Below are 23430 nucleotides of genomic sequence, written 5' to 3' on the forward strand. Positions count from 1 at the left end.
AAGTCATTACCAACCTTCTTTCAGCAAAATCCCCTACATTCGACAAAACGTGTCGAACGAATGAGGCGGCTTTCCTGTAGATAAGGCAACTCTCTCACGAGGCTTTGCCTTCCATTTCATCCTCCCGTTTATCATCACAGCACTAGCAGCTGTCCACCTGCTATTCCTTCATGAAACAGGACCTGATAATCCCACAGGAATTTCATCCAGCATAGATAAAATTCCATGTCACCCCTACTATACAATTAGAGACACCTTAGGTGCCTTACTACTAGTTCTAGCATTACTAATATTCGTTTTATTTTCACCCAACTTACTAGGAGACCCCAGCAAACCCCCTCAACACACCACCACACATTAAACCAGAATGGTATTTCCTATTCGCATAGGCAATCTTACGATCAATCCCCAACAAATTAGGAGGAGTCCCAGCCCTCATCATTTCAATCTTAATCCTAGCATTTATGCCCATACTCCACATATCCAAGCAATGAAGCATAACATTCCGGCCTCTTTTTTTTTTTTTTTGGTCCGCGGGTCTCTCACTGTTGTGGCCTCTCCCGCTGCGGAGCACAGGCTCCGGACGCGCAGGCTCATGGCTCATGGGCCCAGCCGCTCCGCGGCATGTGGGATCTTTCCGGACCGGGGCACGAACCCGTGTCCCCCGCACATCAGCAGGCGGACTCTCAACCACTGCGCCACCAGGGAAGCCCAACATTCTGACCTCTTAGTCAGTGTCTGTACCTATTAACACTAACACGAACTGGAGGACAACCTGTAGAACACCCCTTCAGCATCATTGGAAAGCTACCGTCTATTTTATACTTCTTTCTAATTCTAGTATTAATACCAGTAATCGGCATCACTGAAAATAATCTCCTAAAATGAAGAGTCTTTGTAGTATATTTCATTACCCTGGTCTTGTAAACCAGAAAAGAAGGACAACACATCTCCCTAAGACTCAGGGGAGAAGCTTCAGCTCCACCATCAGCACCCAAAGCTGAAATTCTACTTTAACTGTTCCCTGACATTTTCTAATGGGACATTTACAAGATTATTGAGTACCGTGTATTAAAATGACCCATTTTTACCATAAACTGCTATGTACATCATGCATAACTGCGCTACTCCCACAGTCTGGGGGTTCTATCCAGTGCTCGGCCCAGAAGCGGGGTCACAAATGCATTAGCCTGGACCAGCTACCACTAGATGGGTGTTGGGGCAGGTGGACAAGACACTAAATATCATAGAATCACATCTCAGGAAACGGATTCCTTCTTCAATTCTCTCACTGTAACAAATTTAAATACCTTAAATGCATTGGAAATGATGCCAGTTTCCTACTGATGCAGGTGATACAGATTCCTTTCCAATAAATTTTAAAAAAAAAGAGCTGATTTAAGTATCAGATATAACAGTTTAGAGTGAGAGAAAAATCAAGATCGTTCCTGAATGACTAACGCTTGGGAGCCCCTCTTTTAAGAAGCCACAAGGATGGTGAAGCCAGCCGGCAGGCTGGAGAGGCCGGCCATAATGAACCAGACAGCTGGTACCCGTAGGGGGCGCCCTTCCCAGCTCTGGGGCCACACTGTGTCCTGATGGACGCTCCTTCCCTCAGTGCCTGTGTCCTCCCATAAAATGGAGGAGAAACACAGAGAATTTGGCAGCCTTTTCATCCGGACACTCTTTAGCAAAAAAGCCACAGCCAGCCATGCATTTGCTACCAGAGCCCTACCTCCACTCCAGCAGATGCCCCTGGGTTGAGGGGCAGGAGCCCAGATGTCAGAGAGAGGAATGGGCAGCATGAGATACTAAGGTCAGACGACAGGAAGAACCTAGGTAGCGGGAGTTAGAAGACACCCGACAAGACTGGCTATTGCTTTAGCCAGAGCAGTTCAGAAAAGGAAAGCCTGGGGCAGGCGGGGGAAGACTCAGTGCCAGTGGGGACCGGCCAGGTCACACAAACGAGTGAAGTAACCCACCCAGGTCACCCAGTAGGCAACGGAGGGACCTGTGAGGAATCACTCAGTGGGCACCCGTGTTGTGTGTGTGTGGGGGGGTGCCCCTCTGCTCAGCTCCAGCCAATTTTGCTCTTAGGAATGTGGCCCAGACCTTCTTGAGAAGCCCAGGCCTGGATTTTGACCTGAAGTCTGCAAATTGTGTAAGGCAAGGGAACGAGCCAGAGGACTGCACTTGGTCCCAGGGCCACCAGTGTCCAGCCTCCATGTGGAGCCAGCGGGCCTGGACCAAGAGACTGCGGGAGACTGGTGTCCTTCATGGCACAAGCACACATTAAGTGCCAGGACTGCCCCTCTGGCCCAGGGTCCCCTGGTGTGGCTGAGAAGAAAACTCGGGAGTATGGGGAAGAGGGAGGTGGGCTGGCCTGGGGGAGGGGATACTCACAGGCCCCCGACTGCAGGGTCAGGACCAAGAACAGGGGGCTGATGACCAGGTGCAGGCAGTTGAGGGGCCGCTTCCAGTTCCCATCCTCCTTGTCGGGGTCCATGACGGGAACAGTGAGGAGCAGCAGGAACTCCACGGGCAGCTGTCAAGTGTGGGAAGGCAGCGAGGCCTGTGCTCGGCTGGCCCCACCCTGAGCTCCGTTACTCAAGAACAGGCTGTTGCTAATAGAGCACCCGCTGTGTGCAGGCCCCCAAGTGCCTGGATTAGCCTCCTACTGCTGCTGTAACACGTTGCCGCACACCGAGGGCTAGTACAGCACCCCAACTGCTAATCCTGACAACGCTGTGAATAGGAAGTCTAATTTTCCTACCTTTCAGATAAAGAAACTGAGGCTCAGAGAGGTTAAGAAACTTTGCCAAAGCCACACAGAAGGGTATATGAAACCAGGACAGAGGGGCAGCTCTGACTAACCCCACACCTTGTGTTTTCAGCCGGTAACTAAACCACTGATAACACTTACGGAGTGCTTACTATATGCTAAGCACCAGTCAGCCTTTTACATATATTAGTTCATTAAATTGTCACAATCACTGTAGTAGGCTGGATATGGTTCCCAACTCTTCAGCCCCTTCCTGTAACAGAATTAAACACTCCCACACTTTGTCAAATGACTAGAGTCTGCAGAATATATTTCCCTGTCCCACTGATGTTGAACTTGGCCATGTCACTTGCTTTGGCCAGTGGGCTGTTGGTGAATGTGATGTGAACAGAGGCATAAAATGTGCTTGGAGAGTTTGCCTTGGCCTCTTCTGCCAAGAAAAGAGCACACTCCCACTGGCCCCAGAATGAGATGGGGGGCAGACCTGAACCACCAACCAGAGTCACCCTAGATGACTTATAGGCTCTTGAACAAGAATAAATATTGTCATCATAAGTTAATGAGATGTTGGGGGGTTGTTTGTTACACAGCACTGTTGCCGCAATAACTTACTAATATAACCACTCCAGAAGAAAGGTACTGTCATTAGCCCCATTTTTCAGTGGAGATAACTGCAGCTCAGAGAGATGAAGTGAATTGCCCAAGGTCATGATGTAGCCAGAGCCACTGTGGGGTATAACTATAGTTTATTACCTACCCCTGGGTCTGAGAAGGCCTAAGAGGTATCCACGTTGGAGGGCTGTGAGGTGAGACCCCTGACTTTTTCGGTCTGGGTGGTGGAAGGCAGCTGCAGTTATGCCTCATGTAAACCAGCCTGGATACCCCTGCCCACATCGAGACCTCAGGAGACATTTAGCTCAGGGAAGCAGTGGGGATCAGAGGAGAGCAATCTCGGCCTCATTTGGACTCACTATGACCCACTCCCTCTCCGTCCCAGTTCCCTGCCCTCACCTGGTCAGGAGGGGTCCCCATCTCCTCTCTCTCTGTCCCTGAGAAGATGCTCTCATTCCTCCATGGGGGGAAGAGCCCCAGCTATGCTCCATGACTCAGTTTCCCTATCAAGTCCCAGCTCATCTATTTCCCCATCAAGTCCTCAGCAAAAGGCCGACCCTCCCCTCATTGCTCTGGAGAAGGTTGAGGGGCAACTGTCCTGTGCTGTCATGAAGCCAGGAGCCTGGCTCAGAGTCCCCCCTTACCTTGAACACCTTGAGGGCCCTCCAGTACACTGGCTTGGTCCTCCACTTCCTGTAATTCAGGGGGTTGAGCGCCTGCAACAGGATCTGAGCCGTGGTCTCCTGGTAGAAGAGCAGCGGCCGGTACTCCTCACCTGGGGGTGAAAGGTGGGAGGGGCAGCTGTCCATGGCTGGCTCAGCCTCCGGGAAACCCTCTTCCCTCCCCCTCCCACCAGTCCCCCCAACCCTTGGGAATAAGGAAAAGCCCAGGGCCTGGTAGGGGTGCAGGTAAACCCGGCCCAGAGCTTAGCTGAGGTGGGACCTGGATGGCCCCATCTCCCCACCTCTCCATCCCAGCCAGGCACAGGGCACTGGACTCACCGTAGTCATAGCTGTTGGTATTAGAAGACACCCGATCCTCCTCGGAACCTGACAGCATCTCTGTAGGAGAGAGGGGAGTTTCCCATGAGCCAACTGGGGCACCCAGACCCTCCACCACTGTTCTAGGGTAGAGCACCTCTGGGACAGGACAGTTTTCAGGGTGCAAGTGTCCAGGCCCTCTGTACTTTGGATTTCTCAGCAATCACCCTGCACGCTCAGAAATTCTTACAGATTGAGGAAGTCTAACTCACAAAACATTTTCAAATGTAATGAGGCAGCCATAATGCTAAATTGAATAAGGTGTTTGAAGACATAATTGAAACACCTACTGACTTCAATTTTGTACCTTTCAGAATTTGGAACCCATCATATTTTTCTTTTCCAGCTGCAACTTTTCTCGGGAGTCCTTGGGAATGATTAGAGGACTGAGCCCTGTAAAGAAGGGCTTCCTAAAAGGAAAATGGCCTTTCTCAAGTGAGGAGTGCTAGTCCTGATTCTGCCTCTGTGTGACTTTGGGCCCTTCTCCAGGTCTCATTTTCCCCTTCTGTTCCAGCCTGGAGGCCTATGATGGGTTTAAAAGACAGCACAGGGTAATATGTGCTGAACTCTGAAGGCTCAGTTGATAAAGAGGGCAGAAGAGGAAAAATCATGGTAGACTTCCTGTAGGAGGAGTCACCAGCACCTGTGTCAGGGCCCCAGGGATTTGAGAGGTAATGAGATAGAGTCTGGCCCTCTGGAAGCTCACAGTCCAACAGACGGAAATACAAGCAAATTAATAACAGAATGGAGAAATAAAGGCTGTGCTGGGGAGAGTCTGAAAGCTGTACAAGCCCAGAAGGGACACCTGGGGGTCTCTGCAGAGCTCCCTCCAGGCTGAGTCCTTAAGTGTTTCAGAAGAAGGGCACACCAGGGAGAGGGGACAGCACACGCAAAGGCCCAGAGATAGCCAGACGGAGCATAGCGTCTTCAGGGACATGGGGGTAGCCCTGCACAGCTGGGCATGGAGTTTGGGGTATGAAATGAGTCTGGAGAAGAAAGCTGAGGCCCAGCACAAATGGCAGCAGATCCAGTGCAAGGTTCTCAGGCTCACACGCTGAAAGGGACCAAGCACATCACGGGACCAAGTGAAACAGGCTGGGTGGCGGAATTCTGGTTTTCCAATCAGGTCTCCAACCAACCCACCTCCACGTGTTGGGGCTGACGACAGAGAGTGGTGGGGACTGGGGCAAACTGGGGACCCACACCTTGTCCCAAGAGGGAAGCCCCATTCAGTTCTAGGCCTTGTGCCAGGCAGGGATGGAGGACCAGATGGTCTCATGTTTCAAGAGAAGTCACAATTTATATCAAGTCTTTTCATTTTAAGGACTTCCCTGGTGGTCCAGTAGGTAAGACTCCACGTTCCCAAGGCAGGGGCCCCGGGTTCGATCCCTGGTCTGGGAACTAGATCCCACATGCCACAACTAAGAGTTCGCATGCCGCAACTAAGAGTTCGCATGCCGCAACTAAGAGTGTGTGTGCTGCATCTAAGAGCCAGCACAGCTAAAATAAATAAATATTTTAAAAATTAAGACAAAATCTTTTCATTTTAAATCTTGGCCTAATATTTTTTAAAAGAACACACTGGTCACACCACAAAAAACCAACACTTCTGTACAGAAGAGGTGGTCTGTAGGTTCCCAGTTGTGGCCTCTGGCATTGTGGATAGGGGGATGGCTTTTGGGGTCTGAGGAACAAGGGTCAAGTCCCGGCTCTGCCCCTCTCCAGTACCTATGGCCTGGGAAGAATCTGACTTCCCTGTTTCCTCACCCAAAAAGACGCTAATACTACAGGCCCTATCTTACAGTCTTACTGAAAAGAATGAACTTGATAATTTAATAATTATTGACAATTATTGATAGTTTACTCAATAAATTGTATATATGTGTATGTATTTTGTATTTGTATGTGCGCTATGTATATATTTGTACATGTGTGTCTTTGTATATGTGTGCATGTTTATATATGAACTTGTGTACATGTGTGGACTATGTGTATTTGTGCATGTGTATTTATGTGTTGTGTATGCCACATATGTATTTGTACACGTGTATTTGTGTGTATATTTGTGTAGTATATGTATTTGTGGATGTAGATGTGTTTGTGGATATGTGTGCGCATGTATTGCGTGTGGTACACGTATTTGAGTATGTGTGTGTGTTGAGCATGTATTTGTGTACATGTATGTAGCATGTACGTATATCTATTGTACATGTGCGTGTATTTGGGAGTGTGTGCTATGCACGTATTTGTATATATGTGTGGGCTGTGTATGTGTATGTATTTGTGAATGTGTATTTATATATGTATATGTTGTGTATGTGCGTGTTGTGTATGTATTTGTGGACGTGTGTGTTTGCAGGTACGTGTGTGCAGGTATTTGCGTATATGGAAGCATCTGGATTTTACCCCGACGGTAGGGGGCGCATTCCTGGACGCGAGTGGTGGCAGCTTTTACGAAGATGTGCCCTGGCGACAGGCGGCAGCATGAAGAACTAGTGAACCCGGACAAGCAGGTGGTGATGAGGTTTCACCAGCACAAGCAAAAGTGCAGAGGCGGGACCCTGGTCAAATGAGTAGAAAAAGTAGGAGATGGGCACTGGCAAAGGCCTCAAGAGACACAAGGCAGCAGTGAAGGGCAAGGAGGGCGCCAGGCCCACTGGTGCTCCCTTGGGGGCTCCATTCAGACCTTACCTGGAGTACCTGGCACGGAGTAGACCAAGGATCTCCTCCGCTGCCACTGGTAGATCCAGGTGCAGAGAACCACAGTGACCACGTAGAACACGTAGAAGCCCAGGTAACCTGCAGACAAGGGCACGCTGTCACCAAGTGGCATCCTGGCCACAGGGCCCAGAGAACAAGAGCTGCCAGTTCTGTCACTGGGGCCTGGTGGCGGTGGCTATCTGTGTAAGCCCAGCCCAGCACCAGTAGGCAAATGGCCATTTCCTGGAGCCCCGCCCCCTCCCCACCACCAATCTGGCAGTCAACGGTGGGTGTAGCGCCTGGTATAGACAGTGGCCTCTAGGACACAATTCAAGTGCGAAGGGTCGGTGTCCTGCTCTGTGGCCTGGGAGGCTGAGCCCTGCAGACTTCATCACCTGAACTCTGGCTGCCCTGGGCCCACCCACGGAGCCCTGACAGCAAAACAGAAGGCAGTAGGGGAGGGTCTGGGGCACTTCTTCCCTGCTCCCTCCCTGCTGTGGTACCCTGTCTCCGGCAGGGACTGTGACCCTCCATAACTGTCACTCATGTTGGGTGCTCCCAGGTCTGGGCCTGTAGCCCTCAGCAGGCTCCAGGCACCCCATTCTCTGCCCCTTCAGGGGCTCCCACTGTTGCTGGTCCCTGGTGTCTCTGCATCTCAGCATCCCTTGTTGGCTTCCTTAACCCTCTGTAAATTGTCCCGCCATTCATGTCATTTGAACCATCTGGATGGAATGGACATGCTGCCGGGACCCTGACGGCCACAGTCAGCATCCTGGCTGTACTGCTTGTTAAAATCTGAAATTGTGAAAATTCAGAACATCACCCCGACTCTGCCCTGCCCTCTTTGGCTATCCGAACCACGAGTCCCCTTTTTTCGCTCAAGCCACCTTGAGTAGGGTTTCCAACATCTGGAACCAAAGGTGACTCTGTGCCCTGCTGACCACTCCCTCCTGTGCCCCCATGCCTCCCACGCATCAGCCCTGGGGTGACCCCGCACTGGTCCTGTGGCCGCTCACCCAGGGCCCATGCCAGCGTGACCCTGCCGCGGTAGAGTGCAGTGAAGATCAGAAACACGGCCACCATGTAGAAAATGACGTCCCTGAGGAAGGGCCTCGAGGCTGCTGTGAAGGGGTGCAGGATGGCGATGCCACCGGCCACCACGGTGGTAACCAGCACGCCTGCGCCTGGAGGAGAGGATGCCAAGCTTGGTCTACCCTGCGCCCCCTCCTGCTGCCCCACCCCACCCTAGCCGGGGCCTCTCGTACCAAACAGTGCCCCAAAGGCCAGGCCGGCTGTGCGCGGACCTGAGAAGGCCACCAGGGCGCTGAAGATATCCGGTGCCCCGTTCCCAAACGCCAGGAAGGTGACGCCATGGGGGGAGCGTGTCAAGGGGCCTCAGTGCAGGGGCCTTTCCTGGCCATGAGCTGCCACCCTGTCTCCCAGCCACCCGCCCTAACTGCCCTCCATCCCTCGGGGACAAAGGATACTGCCACATTGTGGGAAAGCTTGAGTGTGGTCGAAATGGCTGACAAGTTAGGGCAGAAACTATGGAGAAAAGGCAAACAGTGAGTGTTTCCACAATGAGTGGCTCCTGCCCCCATCCTTCCCCCAAGCCCAGGGTCACCCCAATGTCAACCTCCTGGGATTCCATTTTCCAATCTATAAGGTGGATATGAGCCCAAGGCCAAACTCACAACTTTGCCGCGGTGACTCCCAGAATCAGAAACAGGTAGAGCAGCCAAAAAGCCTGGGTTGGGGGGCCGGAAAGGGAAAAGGGCATTAAGTCCTGCCGGGGCCACCAGCCCCTCTCACCAGCTCCCCGGAGTGGGGCCTCACGTAGAGAGTGACGGCCAGAGGGAGGAGGTCGGGTGGGAAGTGGCAGAAGATGCCTTCGAGGTAGTCCAGGTAGCCCCCTTCACTGCGGCAGTCAGGGTTGGAGCGGACGAAATCACAGCGGTTAGAGGCATTCAGGCCACACACTTCTCGACACTGTGGGAAGGGAGGGGGGACATCAGGGCCCGACACCCTGTGGTTGACTGGCCCAGCCCTACCTCAGCAGTGAAGATAACCTCCTTCATCCTGGTCTCTAAGCCTCCCAAGGCCTCCAGGTGCCAGCTGCACACTTTAATTTTTAAAAATAAACTTGTGTTTGAAACTAACCCGAGTAAGTCCTGAATAGGTGTATTTAAAATGAAACAAAAAGAAACAATACATAAAGATTTCTAAATTCTCCCTTCTCATCCCTGCCCTCCATGATCCCGCCTCTCTCCAGATGTCCTACTATGATCAGTTTGAAGCAGACCCTTACAGACATTTCTCAGTTTAACGATATTTGTATATACATCCTAGTATACAGTTTATTTCATAGAAATGAGTCCATCCTGAAGCTCATTTCTGCAATTTAACTTCTACCACTTCACGTATGTGCCATGTATTGATATACTGACGCACACAATGATGAGGACAAAAGTCAAAACGTTCTGAGGGATTTCTACATGCCAGGTACAGTGCTAAGAGCTTAAAATGTACCTCAGTTAATCTGCACCATGATCTTATGAGGAAGGTACTATTAACCTGCCCATTATACAGACAATATCCCAGGGCCCACTCAGTGGTAGAGACAGAGTTGGAAGCCAGGCAGTTTGAGGCTCTAGAATCCCCGTCCTTAACCATTACCACCCTCGCCACCCCCTGCCACTGTAGAGTCTTAGGATTTTCACATCATGGATGATACATAGTAGAGGTAACGTTTCCCTACTGATGGGCAGTTGAGTGTGCCTACTTTTTCATTATTACCAAAATCAACTTCCTTGCACATGACTCTGAGTACATGTGAGAATATTCTGTCAGGGAGAATTCTAGAAGTGAAAGTGCTGAGTCAGAGAGTATCCCAGTCTGAGTTCCTCCAGAAGCGACCCAGAGACAAGGATGTCTAAGTAAGCAGAATATTTGGGAGGTGTATAGAACACAAGCACCAAAAGCGAGGAGAGATTCAGGGATGGAAATGCAACCAGTGAAGGCTGGTTGAGATCGTTCCCACCATGGGCTGGTAATCCCAAGGGCAAGGGAGCTGGGGTATTTATACACCAACTCCTATCAGTCATCAGGTGAGCACTGCCAAGGAGGGAGGTGCTAGGTCCCCAGCACTTCTGGCCTACCATGCTTATGGGTGGTTCTGAAAAAAGATGCTGGGAACTCGAAGTCCACAGAAGCCCACCAAAATGGCAGAGTCCAAAGGATATGGGCGGGGTCCTGATAGTGTCTGCTGCAGAGGGAGAAACATCTCAAACATTTGATGGATTTTGCCAAAAGACCCTCCCTAAAGCTCTACTTAGACACACTCCCACCAGCAATGGGAAAGGAGTTTACACCTGCACCCCTACCGGGTTAGGGTGGCTGCCATAAGTCTGGTTCCAGCCAATGTAGTAGGAATCTCCCTGTTGTTAAGCTGCAAGTCCCGGAGGACGGTGAAGTGCTCTTTTCGTGTGTTAATGGCCATTTGTATTCCTTCTTTAAATGGCTAGTTTTTTCAATTTTTTCCTTCTTCTTATTGATTTATAGAAGCTCTTTATATAATGGATATTAGGCCTTTGTGAGGTTATGCATTTGCTTAGGCATTGCCTAGAAGCTCCCCCTTCTCAAACTTTATGTTCAAAAGCTTTGTCAGTACCGCCTCACACACATTAGGATGGCTACTACACAAACCAAATGAGCAAAACCAGAAAATAACTAGCGTTAGGGAGGATGGGGAGAAATTGGAACCCTTGTGCAACTGTTGTGGGTGTAAAAATGGTGCAGCTGCTGTGGAAAACAGCACGGCAGTTCCCCTCCCAAATTAAAAATACAATCACCAGTACCAGGGATGTCATGTACAAGGTGATAACTATAGTTAACACTGCTGTATGGTATACATGAAAGTTGTTAAAGTATTTCCTAAGAGTTCTCATCACAAGGAAAAAAAAAACCTCTTTCTTTTCTATCTCTATGAGTTGATGGATGTTCACTAAACTTATTGTGGGCATTTCACAATATATGTTAAATCAAATCATTATGCTGTACACCTTAAACTTATATACAGTGCTGTAGGTCAATTGTATCTCAGTAAAACTGGAAAAAACCCCAGAATTACCATATGATCCAGCAAATCTACTTCTGGGTGTATGTCAAAAAGAACTGAAAGTCAGGTCTCAAAGAGACATTTGCACACCCATATTCACGGCAGCATGAGTCACAGTAGTCAAAAGGTTTAGAAGCAACCCAAGTGTCCATCAGTGGATGAATGGATAAGCAAAATGTGGCACATCCACACGATGGAATGTTATTCAGCCTTAAAAGAGAAGGAAATCCTGACGCAGGCCACAACATGGATGAACCTTGAAGACATCATGCTGAGTGAAATAAGCCAGTTGCAAAAAGACAAATACTGTGTATGTAATTCTCCTTATGTGAGGTAACTGGAATAGTCAAACTCATAGAGACAGAAAGCAGAATGGTGGCTGCCAGGGGCTGGGGGGAGGGGGAAATGGGGAGTTGTTTAACGAGGAGAGTTTCAGTTTTGCAAGATGAGAGAGCTCTGGAGGTGGACGGTGGTGATGGTTGCACAGTGTAAATGTTTTTAATGCCCCTGAACTGTACACTTAAAAATGGTTAAGATGGTGAATCTTAGGTTGTGTATGCTCTGTCAAATCACAGTTCCACCCCCTCCACAAGCCTTCTCTGAACTCCCACCAATGCCAAACTGGAGATGAGATTTCTTGTCCCTGAACCCTCAGGTCATCTCCTCATCCCTTGATTACTGGCTCTCTACAGAGGCCACAGTGACCCACTGTACCTATTTCATGCACTGTTCCTTCTGCCTGGTACACCTCCCTCGAAAGACCACCACTCATTCATCCTCCAATTCTTAGATGTCTCTTCCAGGAAGCCTTCCCTGATCACCCCCAGCGTAGGGCAGATCCTCCAGTTATAAGTGCCCATCACCCTCGGTCTTCTCTTACAAAGCACTTCTCGTGTTTTGAAATCCCCAGTTATTTGTAGGATCACAGACTTGCTTTAATGTCTGTCCCTCCCACCAAAGTCTTGCACACAGTATGGTCTCATAATTGTTTTGCCACACATTGTGCTGGATCCCAACTCAGTCTTCAAAACAGACCTAGGGGGCTTCCCTGGTGGCGCAGCAGTTGGGAGTCTGCCTGCTAATGCAGGGGACACGGGTTCGAGTCCTGGTCTGGGAGGATCCCACATGCCGCGGAGCAACTAGGCCCGTGAGCCACAACTACTGAGCCTGCGCGTCTGGAGCCTGTGGTCAGCAACAAGAGAGGCCGCGATAGTGAGAGGCCCGCGCATCGCGATGAAGAGTGGCCCCCGCTTGCCACAACTAGAGAAAGCCCTCGCGCAGAAACGAAGACCCAACACAGCAAAAATAAATTAATTAATAAACTGCTGTGTAAGCCCCCAATATCTTCTAAAAAAAAAACAGACCTAGGAGGTTGGCACAATTGTTTCCACTTCACAGATGAGAAAACTGAGGCACAGAGAGGCAAAGTGACTTGCCCCAGGGCACACAGCCTACCAACTGCTAGCTGGTTTCAAACTCAGGTCTGCCTGAAAGTTACTAGCTGAAGCTCTTGGGGAAACAGCTCAACTGGGCAAGGGCAGCCTCCTCTTCCTGCCTTCTTCCCCACCTCCTGGTCTTCATGGTCAGCCAGGGAGGACGCAGGGAGATGGTCCCAGCCCAGCTCGTCTCCATCTCCCTGACAGCAGAGTGAGTCAGCAAGGCGGGTCCCCCAAATCTGGTCTCCAGAATCGCATTTCTCTGCAGCCTACCTGCCCCTGTGCCCCAAGCTGGCCATTCCCTCCCTCGAAGCCCATCAGGACCTGAACCCAGCTCTGCCCAGGGGTGGTAGAGTTAAAGGAGCATTGCTCTGAGTCTGGGGTGGGTGACTTTTCAGACCATCTCATTCCCTTCTCATCCTCTTCCCTGAATCACTAAGGACACCCAGGGAATCCAGAGAGGGTCAAATATTTTCCCCTCTGTGAACAAGTTTCAAGGGCCAGGCTGGACAGGAAAGGGTTGCAAACTCAATGCCTTGGGGGCCGGGCAGATTATATAAATGTCTAAAACCACCGCGGCTGCTGGCAATGGTGGTGAGCTGGAGGGTGCATGCCCTGCTGAAAGGCATCCAAGTTATAAAATGAAAGAAAACCCCTCCCCACATTGCCCAAAAAACTGAAACCAAAACCAAAATCATAGCAGCTAGACAAGCCCGTGGGCCGTCAGTTTTCAATCCTATACCAGTAAGATTGGTATGGGAGACAGGGTCAGCTGAGAGGAAGAGCAGTCCTGGGTCTGAGACCCAGCTTTGCCACCAGCTGGCTGGGTGACCTTCAGCAGCCCCTTTAAGGGGTCTGGGCCTTGTTTTCCTCACCTACAGAGCGGTGTTCATCAAACCCACTCTGGCCGCTGGCATCTTGGTGCCACATATGTTTTGTTAAGTGCTTCTCCACACTCCCTTTATTACTGAATATCAGAATGCATACTATCAAAGTCCACGCTGGCCCCATTAAGAAGCCAAACAATTAAACAACTCCAATATTAAGGGGACAATTTAAAATCGTTTCCATTTTGTTAGTTGGGGCCCAACAAGAAAGGCTTGGGGGCTTCCCTGGTGGCGCAGGGGTTAAGAATCCGCCTGCCAATGCAGGGGACACAGGTTCGAGCCTTGGTTTTGGAAGATCCCACGTGCTGCAGAGCAACTAAGCCCGTGCGCCACAACTACTGAGCCTGTGCTCTAGAGCCCGCGAGCCACAACTACTGAGCCTGTGCTCTAGAGCCCGCGCGCCACAACTACTGAAGCTCGCGTGCCTAGGGCCCGTGCTCCCCAACAAGAGAAGCCACTGCAATGAGAAGCCCGTGCACCGCAACGAAGAGTAGCCCCCGCTCGCCGCAACTAGAGAAAGCCCAGGCGCAGCGACAAAGACCCAACGCAGCCAAAAATAAATAAATAAAAATATTTTAAAAAACTAAGAAATTAACATTGGTACAATACCATTAATTAAACTATAGTAGGATTAAAAAAAAAAAGGGCTCAGGTTTTCCCTACCTAGATGCCCTCTCCGAATGTTGTTACTTGCAGCCAGTGGCCCCTCCTTGTGCAGGTGCATGGGCAGTACGGGGATGGCTTGGGGGATGAGGGGGCTGGGAGGGACATGTGGAGTCACAAGCTCCTGGTTCATCCTCCCTGGCTGAACAGTGGTCCCTAAAGATGTCCAGGTCCTAATCCTCAGAGCCTGTGGATATGCGACCTTACATGGCAAAAGGGACTCTGGCAGGGGTGATTAAATTGAGGGTCTTGAGATGGGGGGACTGTCCAGAATTATCTGGAGGCCTTTAAATGTAATCACAGGATTTTTTTTAAGAGGGAGGTGGGAGTGTCGGAGTCACAGAAAGAGATGTGATGGAAGCATAGGTCAGAGAGTCAGAGAGAGAGACTGAGAGAGATGCTATGCTAGTGGCTTTGAAGATGAAGGAAGGGGCCACAAAATAAGGAAGGAATGCAGGAAGCTTCTAGAAGCTGGAAAAGGCAAGGCAATGGACCTTCCCCTGGAGCCTCCAGAAGGAACACGGTCCTGCCCACACCTTGATTTTAGTCCAGTGAAACCCATTTTGGGCTTTTGACCTCCAGATAACAAATGTGTGCTGTTTTAAGCCACTACGTTTGTAATAATTTGTTACAGCAGCAACAGGAAACTCAAACACTCATCTAGAGTCAGTTAACTGCAGACACTAAAGAACTCTCAAAGACTTCTCACGTTCTTAACCTCATTTGATCAGCCCCCCAAAGAGGCACTGTAGATGTGACCTGGGGCTACAATTCCACTCTCCTACGTCCTGTAGCTACACCTCCTCCTATTTTCCCAACCCTGCAGCTGGACCCCAACACGGCAAGTTTTCAAAGGGGTGGAAAAAATCACAGGACTCTCACCAGGACCTTGTGACAACTGCTCAGCAAGGCTGGGTGGTACAATTTGAACCCAGGCTGGGTTCAAATTCTGCTTCCCTACTCATAGCTGTGCGACTTTGGACAACTCACGTAACTTCTCTGTGCCCCAGTTCCCTCCTTTATAAAATGAGGCAGGGGTCGGCAAACTCTTTCTATAAAAGGCTAAACATTTTCCCCTCTGCAGGCCAGACAGTCTCTGTTGAAACCATTCCACTCTGCTTTGTCGTGTGAAAGTATCACCTGCAATAATAAACAGGCATGACTGTATTCCAATAAAACTGGACTTACGGACACTGAGGTTCAAATTTCACAAAGTTTTCATGTGTCACTTAATAGTGTTCTTTAAAAAAATTTTTTCAACCACTTGAAAATATAAAACCCATTCTCAGCTCCTGGACCACAAAACCCAGCAGTGGACCTGATTTGACCTGTGGGCTGAAGTTTGCCGACTCCTGAAATGAAGGATTAAATGCATTAATCCATGTGCTTAGAACAGTGCCTGGTACACAGTCAGTGCTCAGTAAAACGAGCTTTGATCACTCTTTTTTTCCAGAGGGGAAAAATGAGACTAAACAGCTCCCTGCACCTGTTAGCTTGGGCCCCTCCGCCCCCCCGCAAGGGTCAGCCCCAAATGCCCAGCCTCGGTCAGATCTGTCCTAAGTGGAGATTTTTTTCCAGACCCTCCTCTTCCCCGAAAGGAGTGTCCTGGAACCACTGGGCCCTGGTGGTCTGATGCCAAACCTGTCCCTGGCCCTCTGAGGCCACACTTGGACCAGCCCGGGCTTAGGGCATGGGGCACTGGGTGGCCCAGCAGAACCTTGTCTTCTACTTCCCCTCCAAAAATCTTAATTTGGACCCCTTCCCAAAGCTGCTACCAGCATCTCACCGGATCGCTTTGCCAGCCTACTCTCTGCCTCCGCCCTTACAGTTGATTCTCCCACAGCAGCCAATGGGATCCTTGTAAAAACTGAAATCGGATCACGTCCCTCCTGTGTTCTAAATCCTACCATGGCTCCCGTCTTACCCCTAGGAATGGGCCAACTTCGCACAGCGGTCCAAACAGCCCCAGGCGATCCGGCCTCCATTACCTCTCCTGTCTCCTCTCTCATCCCTCACCCCCAGCTCACTGTTGCAGAGGCCTCTCAAAGTTTGTTTGTGACACGTCATTCTGCTCTTGCCTCAGGGCCTTTGCACTTGCTGTTCCCCCAGATCTTTGCAAAGCTTCAGGTCTCTGTCCTCAGAGAAGCCTTCCCTGACAGCCCGAGGCAGAGTGGCTACCCCTCTCCATCTCACTCCATCACATCCCACCCTGTTTTGTTCTCCTCATCCCCCAGTGAAATCCTGTGGATTTACCTGTTGATTTGTTTCTCATCTGTGTCCCCCACTAGAGTATAAGCTCCATGAGGGCAGGAACCGAGCTTATCTGCTCCCTGATTTACCCCTCACGTGTGGCACTGTTCCTGGCACGTAATAGGTGCTCAATAAATATTTGTTGAACGAGTGACTATGCAAAAGGACCTAGGTGAGGAGTGGGTGGCCTTTCCCAGCCTGCAAGCTGGCCAGACAGCAGCCAGCCAGAGGCTGGCGGGAATTCCAGGAGGGCAGCCACCTGTGTCAGTCTTGGGAGGCAAGTGAACCAGAGGGGAAGGGTCTGGATTCAGCATGAGGCAGCCACGAGTTCACATCCTGGCTCTGCTGCTTCCCTCGTGGCCAACTTCCCCTCCCTGAACCTCAACGTCCTCACCTACAGCACAGAGATAACCGTACCCGTCTCAGGGGTTTGGGTACAGGACTTGATGAGCTAGGCACATTGCTGGCCTAAGTGCTCAATAACTCAGAGAGATTATCTGACACAAGCCACAGTTAACCCCCATTTTCCTGCCCCCAAGAGGCAGCAATTTTATAACCACAGTAACCCATCTGTAGAATAGGCATAATTACCTGTCTGTCTGCCTCGAATCATGGGCATGAAGGCACTCTGCAGCCCCAGAAAGCTGGTGTGGGCGCTGAGCACCCTCAGCCGTCAGTTCAAGTGGGGGGGAGTTTGTTACTCCGTTTGTTCTCGTTTGCTCTCTCACTGAAGAGAATACAAAGAGAGAACTCCAGCCCCGTGCAGCAGGGGCTCATCTTGAGCAGCCTCCTGCCTTCAGATTTTCACTCTGGATCCACTGCGACCTCTCCTCCCCTTACAGACGTCAGAACAGAATGATGCAGGCTCCGTTTGGCCTGCCTCAACGGCCCAAACCTCCCTGCCTTGGGAGGAAGCCTCCTTGCCCTCACCAAGCGTCCCCACTGCTTCTCCCTCCATTCATACAAGCCAGTGGCACTACCATCCTCCTCCACCCCCCCCCACTGCTAAGGCCAGAAATCTGGAGCCATCCTTGACGCCTCTCTTTCTTCCACCACCATGCCCCTCCATCTAAGCCATCAGCATACCCTGCTTGTTGTGCCTCCAATACTTCCTCCAAATCCCACCACTTCTTTCCTATCTCCCACTACCACCATCACCTGGTGAGCTGCAGGAGCCTTCCCACTGTTCTCCCCGCTGCCACCCTCAACGCTCTCAATCCATTCTCCCCAGAGAAGCCAAAGACATCCCTTGAAGAAATAAATCAGATCCTGACATCCCCCTGCTTAATACCTTCCACTGGCTCCCCACTGTCATAAAACAAATCCCACCTCTTAGCCTCAGCCTATAAGGCCTTTTGTAATCTGACCACCACTACATCTCCATCCCCATTCTTAACACTCTCCCCCTCACTCACCCTGTTCCAGCCACTCTGGACTCCTCACAGCTCCAGAAACTGACTAAGTTTGTCCCTGCTTCAGGGCCTTTGCACGTGCCTTTCTCTCCACTTGGAATGATCTTCCTTCTGATGTCTGTATAAGTGGCTTCCTTTCTCCATTCAGGGCTTGGCTCAAAGGTCCCTTCCTCACAGAGGCCATCTGTGACCCCCCCAAGCTGAAATAGTTGGAAATACTCCTTCTTCCTCACAGCCCCCACCCCCCAATATCACTTTATCCCATTATCTGCTGAGCACATAGCATCTTACCACCTGAAATTTACATGCTTACTTCTTTATCCACCCTCCTAAGAGACTGCTGGCTCCATGAGGGCAGGGATTTTTGTCTACAGTATACGTGCCCTGGCATATCCCAAGGTTTAGCTCACATCTACTGCTACACAGTAGATGCTCAATACATACTTGATTGGCTGAATACACCCCCACCTGATGCCAGTTTCCCGCCTGGACACTCACGTCTACCACGGGGCTCTGGTTCACACCCGAGGCTGGAAACTGGGAGCTGATGCGGGTCCCTGCAGATGGGCCCCCGGCCCCCGACACGGTGTCCACCATCAGCAGCACACAGAGCCAGCTGAGCACCCAGTACAGATTCAGCAGGCCTCTGGCCACCAGCGCCCAAGGGGCCTGGCCCTCACTCTCCGCTTCCCCTTCTGTCATGTTTCAGTTCCAAACAGCTGGCACCTCTAGTGGCCTGTAGGGTAGGGGTGAGAAAGACGAACAGTGTCACTGAAGACTGCAGGACCCAACAGGAAGGGCCTGAAAACTTTTTCAGCTGAAGAACTGCCCCTCCTCCTCCCCACACCAACAGAAAGCCCAGGTAGGAGCCCACATTCCGGATGGGCCTGACTCATTTAGCATGCAGATTAGATAGCCCTTCTTCCTGAACCCCCAGTAGTGTTCCCATGGAAACCCAGGCTAATAACTCCTCTGATGGGGAAATCAAGGCCCAGGAGGAAGTGAATTGCTCAAAGTCACACAGCCTGTCAGCAGCAGAGCTGGGCTGGACTTTAGCATCTGTCTTTTTCCCTCAACACCAGGGAAAAACCAGCTCTGTTTTTCTTCCAAAGAAATTAAACTGGAAAGAAAAAAAAAAGTCCCCGGCACACTAATTTTCTTCTTTGGCTCTTCCACATGTTGTAGTTGAGCATGTTTTGTTTTGCCTTCAGGAAAAGCAAAGCCCAGAAAACAACAAAGTCCAGGTTTACCAACGTTTATCGGTAAATCTTTGCTCAATGTCCTGGCAGGGGCAGGAGGGGGAGGACGCGGCTCTGGGGGAAGAAAAGGGGGCACAAGGGCCTGTCTCAGCATTCTTTCCTCACCTGTTGACAGGCTCTGCCCTCCTGCTGTTCTCTGTACCTGCACTTGGCACTGACTTGGAACGGGACACTCCAGGTCTGCAATATAATCTCAGCCACGAACGAGCTGTGCGGCCTTGGGGAGGTCACTTCATGTCTCTGAGCCTCTGATTCCTCATCTGTAAAATGAAGACAAATGCTGGAGCATCAGAGCAAACGATAAGGGCTTAATTAGGGCTCGCGCCTCAGGTGTTCCCAACTTGAGGATCAGCACGTGTCTCCTATTTATTGGCCGCCGATTTCTTGCACTCATTCACAAGGGAGCATTTATGGAGCGCTTCACCTGTGCCTGTCCGAAGTCAGGAGTTCAGACGCTCAGATCTGCACACCCGACAGGAAGGGGCAGGGGCAGGGGCAGGAAACTGGGGCAGTAATCACTTTTGCGGCCGCACTTTCTAGGTGCCAGACCAAGGGAACGTCAATGTGCTCCGTTTCCCAATCCGGGCGGATGTTGAGAAGCTGAACTCCGGGCGCCAGTCCTCCCGCGGCGCCCAGGCGGGCGGGGAGGTTCCTCTTACCTCGCGAGGAGCCTCGGACCAGCAAACTCCGCACCTCGACCCCGCCGGGCTTCGCAGCCTTTCCAGTCCCTGCCCACCGGCCCGAGCTGCCCGAACTTCTGCTCCTGAAGCCGAGAGCCCGGGGTTCCCGCCTGCGGCAGCGTCCGAGTCACACCCAGCCGCTCAGCCCTGCTTCGGCCCCCAGTAGCCCGGCGCCGGCCTCGCCCCTTATACAACCCGCCCAGAGGACACGCCCCCAAGGGCTCGTCCCGCCTCTTCCCTTAAAGGCACAGGCTCCCTCGAGGTCTGTCGGTTCTGTTTTCGCCGCTAAAGCAGAAGCTGAGATGAAACCTGGTGGGTATAAACAGTAGGAGGCCGGAGAGGTACATTGTAGGGTGAAACTAGAGGGTTCTATTCCCGAGGGACGGGTGGGTGAGACGGCGTCAAAATGCTTCTGGTAATCGGTGGTGATAAGAAGTATTTGAGGGGCTTCCCTGGTGGCTCAGTGGTTGAGAGTCCGCCTTCCGATGCAGGGGACGCGGGTTCGTGCCCCGGTCTGGGAGGATCCCACATGCCGCGGAGCAGCTAGGCCCGTGAGCCATGGCCGCTGAGCCTGCGCGTCCGGAGCCTGTGCTCCGCAACGGGAGAGGCCACAACAGTGAGAGGCCCGGGTACCGCAAAAAAAAAAAAGTATTTGAGAAGATCCCAGGCAGGGAACGCTCCGCCTTACACACAAAAACTCTGGCTGTGCTGCCTCCCTTTGAGAGATCTCCTAACTGGGTTCAGCATTTCCTTCTAGCAGGGTGGCTTTTAAAAGAAGAATATGGCAGGGAATTCCCCGGCAGTCCGGTGGTGAGGACTCCGAGCTTCCACTGCAGGGCCCACGGGTTCGATTTCTGGTTGGGGAATTACGGTCCCGCAAGCCGCGCAGTGGGGCTGAAAAAGAAAAAAAGAAGATGGCAAATAAGTCAAAACAGGGGAGTTAGTCGATCTACTCGCCCTGACGGATATAGCGCCGCCCCCTCCCCCAGTTTCCTAGCCTCCGGGGGAAGTTCTGGTCGCCTCCGTCTTTCCTTCTGTTGGGGTGGGGAGGGCACCGAGGCTGGCACTGGGGATGTTGAGGCTGAGGTCACACTCCTCCTCCTCCAGCAGCCCCGCCCCCACTTCCACAGTTTGCACGCATCTAATCCCACCACCTCCCTCTCTCAAAGTCCGTCCTGCTTCCTCATCACCTTCAGCACCGAGGCCTAGCTCTGAGCCCTCTGAAGGGCGATCGAGGCCCTTTAGCGTCCAGTCCTAGCGCACCTTTCCGATTTCATCTTCATCTTTTGTCCCCACTCTAGGCCCGGAAGCGGGGGACTTACACACGGCCACACCGCTGCTCCTTCTGAGCCCCTTGCCTGGGATGTCAGGCCTTGTTTTTGTTTTTTTTTTTTTTGCTGTACGCGGGCCTGTCACTGCTGTCACCATTGTGGAGCACAGGCTCCGGACGCGCAGGCTCAGCGGCCATGGCTCACGGGCCCAGCCGCTCCGCGGCATGTGGGATCTTCCCGGACCGGGGCACGAACCCGCGTCCCCTGCATCGGAAGGCGGACTCTCAACCACTGCGCCACCAGGGAAGTCCCAGCCCTTCCTTTTTCTACCTGACAAACTCTTATTACTCATGTGCCAGGCCCAGCTCAAATGCTACCATCTCTGGGTGGTCTTCCACCCTCCTCCCTGCCAGCCCCCGCCTTCCTTACCTTCCGAGCACTCTAGTTGCCCACCCTAGAGAGGACAACTGTGGTCTCTGTGGTGACCACCAACCCTGTGGTCTAGAGCACGGTATCTTTGGAATCTCAGCACATGGATCACAGTGATTATTGCAGAGTAGAGCCGTGTAGATCACAGTGAGTGTCTGCGTGCTTTAACAGCCCTGTGGGGTGAGGGCTACTGAGATCCCCATTTCACAGAGAAGGGAAATCGAGGTTCAAGGAGATGAAGCGACCTGTCCCCAGGACACCCACCGGGAAGTGGCAAAGATTTGCACCTAGGTCTGTGTGACCCCAAGTGAGTCCCCTTCACCACCATGGGCTGAGTGTCCTACATCACTCAGAGGTAAGGCTGGATCTGTCTGACATTCAGCCTCCCTATTCAGAAGGCCCACAGCCTGGGTGATGTCAACTGAAAAAAATGCACAACAGTTGAGTTTTGGTTTTATTGGGACCTCACTGAGGACTATAGTCAGAGAGACAGCATCTCAGAAAGCTCAGAGGGACTGCTCCAAAGAGGTCAGGGAGAAGCCAGTATATATATAAATTTTTTGGCTGGGAAATACATGTAGTCAAGCATACATCTCCATAAAAGATTACTGCTAATCACTAAAATCAGACGTCTCAAGTTAATGATTTTAGTGCTTTTCTATGGATGGGAAGATGCAAGAGTCTGGGGTCATTGAAATCCTTCCCTAGATATGCATGTTGACCGTCTAGAGGCCATATATCCAAAACACAGAATACTTCCTCCTGTTTTTCTCCATCCTGAATTCCCTTCAGGGTATACTGGAGAAGGGCAACTATAGCAGCTGATGACTAGATCCTTGTAGAACTGGAATGAGGCAACATTTTTTCTTTACAACTTAAAAATAATAAAATGGACAAACAAATGCCCTCCATTCAGGTTAAAAAACAGAGCTATCAGTACCTTAGGGGTCCCTTAAATCACCATCAACCTGCTGACTGTGTAAATCACTCCATCACTATAAGTGTAAAACTTAGTTTTATATATGTATTTATTCACACATATAATGTATCCTCTATAAGATAATATTTATATATAATACACATAATAAATACATTATAATGTATAAAATGTTATAATCTATGATATATATTATATATGATTATATATACTATAGATTATATAGTATATATAATCTATATAGATTTTACATACCTATTTATATAGCTTTACCACTATACAAGTATTCCTAAGCAATGACATTTGTTTTGCCTGTCTTTGAAGTTTATATAAATCAGGGCTTCCCTGGTGGCACAGTGGTTAAGAATCTGCCTGCCGATACAGGGGACATGGGTTCAATCCCTGGCCTGGGAAGATCCCACATGCCGCGGAGCAACTAAGCCCGCGAGCCACAACTACTGAGCCCGCGAGCCACAACTACTGAGCCCGTGTGCCACAACTACCGAGCCTGAGCTCTACAGCCCGCGAGCCACAGCAAGAGAAGCCACCGCAATGAGAAGCCTGCGCACGGCAACGAAGAGTAGCCCCTGCTCGCCACAACTAGGGAAATCCCCCAGGCAGCAACGAAGACCCAACGCAGCCAAAAATTAAAAAAAAAAAGTTTATGTAAATCAAATAGTGCTTTCTCTATTCTTATGTGACTCGCTTCTTTCTCGCACCATCCTGTTCGTGAGCTTCAACCCTGTCGTCTGTGTGGCGGCAGTTGGTGCGTCTTCCGTGCTGTGTAATGAACAGTTCATGGCAGGACTACGTCAACGTTTATCTATCCATTTTTCTGTTGATGGATATATATGTGTTGTTACCAGGTTTTTGCTACTGATGGCATCTTTTTACACATCTTCTGGTGCACTTGTAAAATAATTTTTCTAGGGCATTGAGTCGGTCACTGTTCAAC

General features: G+C 50.8%; 1 protein-coding gene across 7 annotated transcripts in view; it reads right to left on the reverse strand.

The window, feature by feature from the left end:
• SLC8B1 (solute carrier family 8 member B1) overlaps window positions 1-20016 on the reverse strand; it is a 30706-nt gene extending 10690 nt beyond the window's left edge. For 4 of the 7 annotated variants that reach the window (XM_024741459.1, XM_024741458.1, XM_024741454.1 and 1 more), the window contains exons 1-12: window positions 19818-20016; window positions 19264-19418; window positions 18398-18635; window positions 8971-9123; window positions 8829-8881; window positions 8622-8679; window positions 8400-8505; window positions 8151-8318; window positions 7126-7233; window positions 4396-4455; window positions 4039-4169; window positions 2404-2545 (exon numbers count right to left, since the gene is read on the reverse strand). In XM_024741459.1, the coding sequence (XP_024597227.1) occupies window positions 2404-2545; window positions 4039-4169; window positions 4396-4455; window positions 7126-7233; window positions 8151-8318; window positions 8400-8505; window positions 8622-8679; window positions 8829-8881; window positions 8971-9123; window positions 18398-18601 (1183 nt within the window). In that variant the 5' untranslated portion in view covers window positions 18602-18635; window positions 19264-19418; window positions 19818-20016. Of the gene's footprint in view, window positions 1-2403; window positions 2546-4038; window positions 4170-4395; window positions 4456-7125; window positions 7234-8150; window positions 8319-8399; window positions 8506-8621; window positions 8680-8828; window positions 8882-8970; window positions 9124-18397; window positions 18636-19149; window positions 19213-19263; window positions 19419-19817 lie in introns of all 7 variants that reach the window. The other 3 variants (XM_024741456.1, XM_024741455.1, XM_024741457.1) reach the window with 3 other exon arrangements.
• Between the last annotated feature and the right edge of the window lie 3414 nt (window positions 20017-23430).

The sequence above is a fragment of the Neophocaena asiaeorientalis genome, unplaced genomic scaffold (genome assembly GCF_003031525.2).
Source record: "Neophocaena asiaeorientalis asiaeorientalis breed wild unplaced genomic scaffold, Neophocaena_asiaeorientalis_V1.1 scaffold648, whole genome shotgun sequence".
NCBI lineage: Eukaryota > Metazoa > Chordata > Mammalia > Artiodactyla > Phocoenidae > Neophocaena > Neophocaena asiaeorientalis.